The sequence below is a fragment of the Carettochelys insculpta genome, chromosome 3 (assembly GCF_033958435.1).
Source record: "Carettochelys insculpta isolate YL-2023 chromosome 3, ASM3395843v1, whole genome shotgun sequence".
NCBI classification, from domain to species: Eukaryota; Metazoa; Chordata; order Testudines; family Carettochelyidae; genus Carettochelys; species Carettochelys insculpta.
The window spans coordinates 124,100,902-124,111,477 of record NC_134139.1 but is presented as its reverse complement, the minus strand read 5'-3'; the positions used below and the strand labels follow the sequence as shown (position 1 = coordinate 124,111,477).

At 38.3% G+C, this 10,576-nt stretch overlaps 1 protein-coding gene across 6 annotated transcripts in view; it reads right to left on the bottom strand.

The window, feature by feature from the left end:
- Positions 1-2,469: 2,469 nt before the first annotated feature.
- Positions 2,470-10,576, bottom strand: part of CDK19 (cyclin dependent kinase 19) — a 192,494-nt gene continuing 184,387 nt past the window's right edge. For 3 of the 6 annotated variants that reach the window (XM_074990744.1, XM_074990745.1, XM_074990746.1), the window contains one exon: positions 2,470-8,900. In XM_074990744.1, coding sequence (XP_074846845.1) covers positions 8,769-8,900 — 132 coding nt within the window. In that variant the 3' untranslated portion in view covers positions 2,470-8,768. The remainder of the gene's footprint in view (positions 8,901-10,576) is intronic. The other 3 variants (XR_012645071.1, XR_012645069.1, XR_012645070.1) reach the window with 3 other exon arrangements.

The window sequence follows — 10,576 nt, the reverse complement described above, 5'->3', positions numbered from 1 at the left end:
TGGTATGGAGCCCCACTGGCAGCCCTGCAGCTGTGGGGACCCTAGTCAGGGCTGGAGGAGCCTGGAAGCCCCAGGGGATGGTGCCCCACAGCCATGGGGACCCCAGGCAGGGCTGGGGGAGGGCACTGGGCAGCCAGCTGGAGCACAGAGCCCTGCCAGCAGCCTGGCAACCCTGGGGAACCTGGCCAGGCAGAGGAGCCCAGCACCTCTGTGGGGAAGCCCTGCAGAAGTGAGACCACCCCCGCAGTCGCATGAGGCCAGATCTCCCCTTGTCCAGCAAATCGCCTCATTTGGGACCACTCATGTCCTCAGGGTGGCAGTGGACAAGGGAGGTACAACCTGTATATATGTGGGGCCAGGATGGTGCGGGCCCAGTCTTAACTGGGGGAAACTGCATAATACTGTAATGGAAATAACTAATCTCGTCAGCCTTCTCCAGCTCATGTTTCAAAAACAAAACTTAGGTCACTTTGCATAAAGCAACAGTTCAATGCCGAGAGGATGCATGCTTTGCTGTACAACAGCCTCATAATTGCTTCAACTGTCAAACTGACAAGCAACCATTACAAATGTAACCATTCAGAAGGAAAAGAGTGTGGAAAAGGCAGGGAAGACATATGAGATGTCTAAAATTAGTGCTTAGTTGTACACTTCTACAGTGATATTACTATACTGCCTCACATGCTGGCTATCACGGATAGCATCTGTAAATGTAGTAGGCCACGTTTTTGATTACAGGCCTGATCTTGCTATCTGATTCACAGGGCTTCAGGGCTACATTCCTGAGGCATGTTCAAGGTCAGCATTGTAATAAATGGTTGAAATAACTAAAATAAATCTCTTCAGAACATACTTCTACATGTTAACAAATAGTGTCTCTTTCTTTGGGATGTTAAAGAATAGATGGAAATGAAATATGGATTCTGCTGATTTCTGTTAGTGAATGAAATGCTAATGATGGGCTAGATTAATAACCCTGGAGTTTGCCACTTTTCTTTTATTTACAAAACAGGCAATAGTAAAAGCTTCCACCTAGTCATTCTGATACCACCCTGTTCTGGAGAGACACCCTCTAAGGATGACGGATTGTTCAAGCTCTGTGATTATTAAGTTCTGAGTTTGCCAGCAAATTTACATATGGCATGTAGGCACAATAATTAGACCATCAACTCACTTCATATAAGCGACAGAAAACGCAACAGATGGTTTTTAAAGGGAAAAAAAGTCACTTCTGACTTGAGACAGAGACCTACGAGGTAAAAAGTTTCAAAATCCCACTCTCAACTCTAAGGGACCATCCAGGCTGCTGGGCAGTCAGGTGAGACATTCCAAAATTCTCAGCACTCACATTATTACTGGGGCCACAAAGTATAACCTATTATTCAGATTGCCACATTTCACATCAAAGGTTCTCTGTCTTCCAACAAAAGAAATCTGAGGTTTTTCTAAAATGCTGAGTCAAAAAACACATTTTGGCATGAGAGAAGAGAGTCATTAGCTAATTTGTTTTAGTAACTTTCACTGCTACTTTTGATTTACATCTGCAGATTTATATCTCCAATATAGCAGTGAAGTTACTAAGGGCAAATATTCCCCTTGTTTAACAATTGATTTCAGACATCAATTTGACTTGTTTTATTGACATCTAAAATGCACTGATATGGAATGGTGTCTAAAGTCAACATAGCCCAGGGAATGCTTTGCTGACTATTTCATTCACAGGCCAGAGACTACAGCATTTTTTTTTTTCTACACACTGGTAATATACATAACCTAAGTATGAAATTTACACTATTGCAATTCTTCATCCTATTAAAGAGGGTCCAAAGAACACAATCCCAAATAGTGCTTTCTCACAAATACCGAGCATGCATGCCATGATGTTCATTTTCAAAGCCAGAGACACTGATCCTGTGTTAGTGTTCTCATACAATTATCTTAAAAAATAAATATTATGTATTCTGGCAACAACCGTTGGGTTTTAAATATTGCCAGAATGTGGATTATGACTTAAGAAAATTTACTGTGGCTATTATTGTTGCGTAAGTATTCTAGGAATTGCACAGTATAATAACAGGCTGCTTGTCTCCAAAGTCGCATTACTCACATACTTCACAGCAACATTAGTTGTTTCAATCACTGTAATTGTTTCACTAAAGAAATATTTAATTCATTAATGAAAAAATCAATCCCTGCAGAGTCTTGATACAATAAAATGTTTTTCTTTCTAAATGTTAAGGAAAATGCAAAAATTAATCACATTTGCTGACGACACATCTCTCTGTTTACACTTGCATGAAAACTCAATGTCTGTTAAGTAGTATTTCAGGTCAACATTATCCTTTGTTGGCCTCTGGAACAATGCTTGGTGAAGTTCTAAGTTTATCTAGACTGAGTTAATACTAACTAGTAACAGAGAGGTAGCTGTGTTAGTCTGTACTCCAACAAAACAAAGCAGCAGAAATGTAGCATTTTAAAGACTAACAAAATGATTTATTCGGTGATAAGCTTTCATGGGACAGACCCACTTCTTCAGTTTTTCTGTAGCACTGTACATTTTCAAAGTACTACACAGAAACTAATCCGAAATCTGTGCTCATTCTTCCAAATAACACTGCCTTCCACTTGCCCCTCCCCCCAAATTTTTAAAACTACTTGAAATAACAATTTATTGCCCTTAAGTTTCAGCCTGATTTGCTGTTCAGAATGTTCAGAACTTTTATCTCTGCGATCAGCAACAAACATTCTTTTGTCAAGACACTTTTTTTTGCCTCTCCTCTTCTAGACTTTGGCACTGACTCATAGCATGAGCTTGAGCACTGTCTTTGTAGCCCTTATCCTTAAATGGCTGGAAGTTGCAGGGCTGATTCTTCTTTGGATCATTAGGCTTAAAGTTAGTCCTAACACAGAATGCCAGACCTCAAAAGCTGGCATCCAGCTTCAGCACATGACTGGAAATGATAAATGATCTCTGAGAAAATGCTGCGCATTCCGACGTATCAACAGATTTCAAAAGGCTGCCGCCGTTCCTGCACTCCACTGAGTACAAGCTGAAGAGGAAAAAAGCATAACAGAGCTGGTGTAATGTAGGCAGAGAATCCTTCATATAACTAGGTCTCCTTCCACAGGCTGACAAGCTCTACTCTTGTCAACAGGAATAAACATAACCACATGTTACGGCTGCTTGCGACGTGGTAAAGAAAATCCTGTAATTTGAAAATATCACCTGGAAAGTGTTGAGGGATCCTTTTAGGTGAAAGGTGCTACACAGCGGAAACAAAGTAAAATAAACCTGCGATAGCTTGCACGCATCATGATAAATCTAATCCTTGGATGCCTCAGGGAGAAGGAATCAGTCAGAACCCTTTCTCTACTAGAAACACAGGCACAGCAAGTTCTCACCTTGTCATAAAGTTACAGAATCAATTCAAGCCTCTTTTTAGTGTCAGTTGAGAAGCAAGTGAATGGTAACCATTCTCACACACACCACTGGGATAGAGTAAATAGATGTAGTTAATAAAAAATCCAATGTAACAACTATCTGTGAAAAACTCACTTGTTGGAGTTATAATATGCAAGCCAACAAAGCACAAAAGTCAACCGGAAAAACAGGGCTGTGTTCCCTAACTCATGTTCTCCAGTCTAACATGTGGTCACCCTAGACACTTGGGAGAGTTACATTCAAAGATAGCCTAGCAATGGGTAAACAGGAGAGCTTGGTTTCAAAATGCACAGATTTTTCAGAAGACAAACATGTAAAATCACCAGGCTGACAGCTTTATATTTTTGTAAGTGGCATCCAAGCTGCAAGCAAAATCACTTTAGAGAGGGTATCAAGCCTTCCACCTGTTTGGTTTTTCTGTAAAGCTGTGTTCTATTTCCATATGTACAGAACATGGATACCATTCTAGGGTATTTTAAAAAGCTAGAATTCCAACCTTCAGATTTCACAAGCTCTGTTTTGTATGGTTTACATCATCATAAATATCTGAATACAAGTACGAGCTGCAACTCCACAGAATACATTTTGCTTTCTTTGTAACTAAAAGTTCACAATTTTCCAACACACTTCTTTGATTTGAACCTTTTATTATTATTGTTAATATTACAAATGTATATTATTTGTATTAAAAAATTCACACTGAAGCAAAGTCAATTCAATTTCATGACAACCAGGAATATAAAATAAATGCAATGAAGTCATAGTTTAGTTTTAACAGTCATTTCAAGAGCAACATGAGGACAACATAAAAGCAGTAAACTCTTAGTTCTAAAATGAGAAACAAATATTTTGTTTTTTTGCGACCCCATTAGCATGGGTATCGCTGAATGTGGCCACCATAGTGCTGAAGCAGCAAAGCTTTGTGGCAGCATGAAGAGCATATGCAGTAATCTACAATAAAAACTACAAAAATGAAAGATGAGTGTGTGGAATTATTAAAAAAAATGGAGAAAGAGACACATTTTCACCAATAGTAAACATGGGAGAATACAAACTAGAACAATTTGAAAAGCATACTACATTACATATATAAAAAGTTCTTTAAATTGCTGTTAAAAAGGACATCTTCGTCCCACATTTTGTGTAATACTTTTTAGTGTCTACACAAGACAGATCTTTAGAAAAAATTAAATAGTATTAATTTACTGCTAAATATTTAGGATAACAGTGCATTAAGGGTTTTTTTCATATAGTAATACATATCGCTCCTGTGTGGCGACACTTTTAGAAGGTTACATATGGCCTTATGTACAACACATTTATTTAATCTTAAAACAATTCTTCGCTTAATGGTGTTTAAGTACCATTACTGAAGATTACAAAGGGAAAACTAAGCTTTTAATAGGTTTATATAAAATATTAGACATATTTGAGTACTTCAAGCTACCCCACCTGCCCCAGGGAAAACTCTTCCTCCCCCTCCCCCCCCAAACGATACAGTGTCACAGATACAGTGCAGGACTCGCAGCTTTCACAATATTTTTCCTTCATTGTGCAGTTTGTGCTACATAAACTTCACCAATGTAGACCATGCTGCTAATCCCATTCGTCACTCTCCTGTCTCCTCCAAAACACAGATGAGAAACATTGCAGGGTGGCATTTGACTGTCCACTGTTTCACCAAGGGAATGGGAATGAGAAAACAACCAAGTTGATGTCACTTTCCATTTCCAGGCGCTAGGGTGAAATACCTTTCTGAGTGCACACAGAGATTATGGGGAAGATCAAACTGTGCGTGTCAGTTACCAAAACTCCACAAGCAGAAAAATATATACAGTCCTAGGTTCCTGTGGCAATATTATACCAGCGGAGGGCAACTTGTGGCCCATTGAGGTTCTATGTGTTGCCCACAAGACTTTTTGTTTACCATTGCTCATGCACAGGGTTGCCAGATTCTGGTTTCCATCTGCATAATTTTTTCCTACCAATAGTACTGAAGTGACACGCACCTAAAGCAAGGGCACATGGAGTGAGATGCATGCTGATTGCACACACTGACTGTGAGATCCGAGTACTCCCTCTGCATCCAATCAAATCTCTGCTACAGTTCAAGTGGCACACACTGAGAATTCTAGATATGCAACTGCAGTTAACAAAACTACCTTATCCCAGGACACCATCTTGGTTACAACAATCTTGCAGCTCACTGAGATGAAGGACCACCACTCATGGGTCCTACTCCCTAGCCTGGATTGCCCACTGCTGTATTACATGATTAATCTCTGAATACAAAGAGCATTTTTCCTCACAAAATTACTCTGAAAAAGTGTCTCTCACCAAGGCTACCATCCACTGGGAATTCACACATAGCTCACCAGAAAAGGCCAAAAAACCCAAACACCAACTGACAAAGAGAGGGAAAGTGAGCAAACATGCACAGTAAACATTTTCAGCAGTAATCACTGCTTTTATTTATTCCTCTTTCTATTTTTATTCTGAAGGCAATGGAGGAGTTAGCTCAGCTTTGCACGTGCACAGAACCTGCAAGGGGCTGAAGCACAGCAAGCAATTAGATGTAGCAATTACAGAAATATCTATTCAGTTTAGACAATGGTGACAGCAATCATTCCAGGGCATGGAAGCTCATAGAATTAAAGCACATTATAATGCTATCAAAACAAAAAGCAGTCAAGTAGCACTTTAAAGACTAGCAAAATGGTTTATTAGGTGAGGTTTCGTGGGACAGACCTATCTTTGCACTCCACAGACAGATGAACTTACACTATCATTCAGCTTTGCTGGTACTACAAGAGTCTAGCAGAACTACAAACAGGTTTGTCCCCCCCCCACTTCCAACATCAGTAATTTGATAATAAAATGAAGCAGGAGTTGGACAAATGTTAGACAACTATGTTACAATAGCCAATGCTGTTTTGAGAGGAAGGAAGGAGGAGGAGAAGAAGTGAGGAGACAATGACCAGCATCTCAAGAGTCTGGTAACCAGAAAATTGGAATCCAGTTACAAGAATATCCAATGTAGTTGCTGTACGGCAGGAGCCAAATTCTCCTTCACCTAGATATGGGGCTTCCGCTGACATCAGTAAGAGGTCAGGAGTTGCACGTCTGGTGAAAGATTTTGAACCCAGAAACACTGCAAATAGGAAAAGAAATGTACTGACAATTAAAATCAGTTCCTGCCAACTACGTCAGAAACATAGGACATGTAGTATCACTATGAATAAAGACAGGCTTGTCGTAATAATTATTTTTATTTTCCTTCAAACTGCTTCATTTCATTTTTCTCACCTCTTGCTTATCCTATCTTCAGTCACTTTCCAGAGAAGCCTGGTGCCATCAGCAAATGGAGACAAGTCTTGTGGCCAAACTGGTTTTCAACCGGTTAAAAAAACAAAATATTTTTGTGAGAGGGGAAAAAAAAAAGCACCAAAAGGTGATTGGGAGCTCACTCCCAATGGAAATACTTACTACTCTTGAGCAACTGAGACAAAAAAAGCCTCCTCAAAGCAAATGGATCTACCACCTGACAAGTTTCTATCATGATTTTAGTGTGGAATGTATAGTAGTTTTAGCTAAAGTCTTGCAACGATTCACACAAGAACAAAACTAAACGTGATATCACACCATGTAGTGTAAATGTCCATAATATGCATTGTTTAAACATAATTTGCTCCTTTCTCAACTTCGTCTCCTAAAATCAATTAAAGAAAATCGGTGCTGCTTATACAGCAAGGAACATTCTAAAGTACATGAATGTCTTTCCAGTTTTAGTGCAAACAGAATTGCCAGCCTTATTTCTAAACACTGAAGGAAAATGGAGCTGCTCCAAATTACACATTATGTCTCTCTGAATATCTGTGGCTCCAAAATGATTGGACAATGATTCTCCAATTATGCTTGTGAGCTCTAATTATTTACCTGGGGATAGACTGCCAGTAACCCATCCATTTATGGTCCTTAGGCACAATCACAATGTATTTACTCTTCAGAAAAAAGAAACATTTCAGTGCAACCAAGTGCACCTGGTACAACTAATCTGGATTAATCACAGCAATGAGAAGAATAAAGAATCTGAGAATTAAACATGAAAAATGAAGACAATTTTCAACATGCTCTTCAAAACATACAATCATTTCTCTTAAATTTGATATTCGTATATAAAAATGGATAATTACTGGTGTTTTGTTTTATTATCCTTTAAATTTTTTGCCATCTGTATTTAGATAACTGATTCAGGGAAACTGACAAAGGGAGATAGCATCAGAAGCACCAGATGTATAGAGCTCCCATACACACTGAAAAGCTGCTTTTTGTTTTTTTGTTTTTCCTTTTTTTAAACAAGGATTGGTATAAGTTCTCAACCACACTCACTCTTCTGCTTAGACCATAGGGCCCTAAATATATTTTCCTGGCTATTTTGGGTGCCCAGGCAGAGAAGATATTCCGTTCCATTCTGTTCCGTTCCATTCGTCTGTTTCAATGGGGCTCAGAAGGCCTCTCCTTGTCATGTACCATCCTTAAGTTTGAGATAATGCTTAATTCAACATTACTCAGAACATGGTGATAATATGTATGGGATTCAATATGAAAAATTTAAGAAACATTCACAATCTTCTGTTTGATGTTCAGTCCACTACCATGACATACACTAGCTGCTGCAGAGACTTGGGTTGTTTTTTCCCATAAGACCTTGCCTGAAAACTAGACTAATACAAACAGAATAGTAAAATACTCTGGAACAGTAAAATTTGCTGTTCTTGACATCCATGAGGAAAAGAGTAATATCCTGTGAAAAAAACATAGTGCTTTAAAAAGGTGCATTATACCTGTTATAGCTAAACTGGTCTGCCTAGTAAAAAACTAACTATATACAAGCTTGAAAGCCTGGGAGTTCAAGATTTTAAAACTTTAAAATCCCATTAAAGAGATTTGAAAAGATAGATTTATGGCGATCACTACAGCATGAGAAAGGTGCATCAGGAATCCTTCAAAAATTCCAAAGGTTAAAGAAGTTAAGTGCTGGGTTCAGATCAGACGGTTTCATTAGAGTAGCCACAATGGAACACATGCGAAGGAAGCAGGGGTAGGGGGTGGGGGAGGACGTCACAAGAATCTCCTTTATGGCAGTAAAGAAGGAATAGTCATTGAGAAAAAAAACTTCAGTAAATAAAGTTTTCCTTTTATAAGTGTGAATTTTAGATCTGTATCACAGTTTGAATTTTTGGTTCTTCTCGTTGATAGGACCTTCATATTGCTGGAGTCTTTTTGCCTTTTAGTCCATTCCTTTCTAAGTGCAGTCTATTAGGCCTCAGTACCTATGGGACTGATGAGACTGATGATACTGAGAGCTTTGTTGAGATGATGTGGAATAGCCCATTGTATTCTGGGACTGAGAAGATCCCTGAATGTTGCTTTGGTAACTCAGGCGTGAACTGGAGTGCTGGAGAAAAAGAAAATGGAAAAGACATTAAAACAGCCTGTTAGGAAAATGAGTCTGGGAGCTTTTCAACTCAGAGATTTATTCAAATCAAAGGGCTGGGTGAAAGCAAGTGAAAAACATTCCTCTTCAAGGGGCAACAGTATGATAATTATGTATGATAATGAGGGTGGTGAAGCACTGGAATGAAACATCTAGAGAGGTGGAGGAATCTCTATTCTTGGAGGTTTTTAATTCCCAGCTTGACAATGTCCTGCCTGAGATGATTTAGTTAGGGCTGAGCCTGCTTTGGGCAGGAGGCTGGACACAACGGATTCCTGAGGTCCCTTCCAGTCCTAGGATTCTATGACATAGTACCCAAATGGCGCTGTTTGACTGGCAATTAAAAGACAACAGTTACAATCCAAGACAGTTGTTAAGATTATTTTAAAGTGAGGGAACACCATTCCGAATTCTTATTGTTTGTTGTTTCTTAAACTAGTGTCAATTATTTATTTGAATACCTATTTTTATTTGTTATTTATATATCACTACTGATTAAAATAGCAAATATAAGCTCCTGCCAGCTCCAAAGTCTGACTCTCTAAGTTAAGGGCTGGGGAAAGATTAGATTTGTTAGAGGGGCAATGTGTTCAATACCAGAGCAGATGGAATAAAAACAGGCAAGAGGTGGGGGATATGACTTAAAAGAAAGCCCAACATCTGATGGGGGAGAGACTTGTTGATATAAGTTCCAGTAATACTGTTCTGGAACAGGTCTCAATTCCTATTCTGGTGATCTGACTTCTAATAACAAAGACGTTTACAGAGATACCAATGAGTGCATATGTGCAAAATCTTAAATATTTAATTCCCTAAATTTGCTCTTTAAATTCCCAGAGCTGTGAATCCAGGTTTCACAACTTGTAACACTTTTTTTTTAAAAATTATTTTTCATAAATATTAGCACTTCATATAGAACAGATCTCAGTGGAGAAACATCAGCTACTTTAAGAATTTCAAAATACTTGACTCGCACAGTATTTCGTAGATTCGTAATAAAACAGTGAAAATCTGTTTTCCAGTTTTCTTGTCAATAAAAAGTTAAAACCTGGTAATATGTAACATATATAAAATAAATTGGATAAAACTATGTAGCCCTTTTCACGTAAAATATTTCAAGGTCCTGGATCAATGATCAAATCTTGCCTTCAAACAAAACACAGTAAACTCTTTCATATCTGGCAGTCCTGGGACCAGGAAGTTGCCAGATATTCAAATATTCTGGTTAATGGAGAGGTATACCTAGTAATACATAACACTAAAGAAAAACAAGATTAGATATTAAACAAAAATGTATGCAGAGTACTTTCTTTAGCAACAATAGTAGTACTGTACACTGTAAACTTACATTGTATTACTGTATTTATTTGTATTTACTTTCACTATATTGTACTTATGGAAAATGTAGCTAAAATTTACTTACAGTTAAAATGCTGGTTATTGGAGAGTTCCAGATGATAGAATGCTGGATATGAACAAGTTTATTGTAAATATCTGTGTAACACCCTCCCCCACAACCTTTTTGGTTTTAGAAAGAGCTGATCCTATTATTTTAACATCCAGGCATCTAACAACGAACAAATATAAACAAATGTCACCAGCTGTGATAAGCTTTAATTAAGAATCCACTAAGAAGA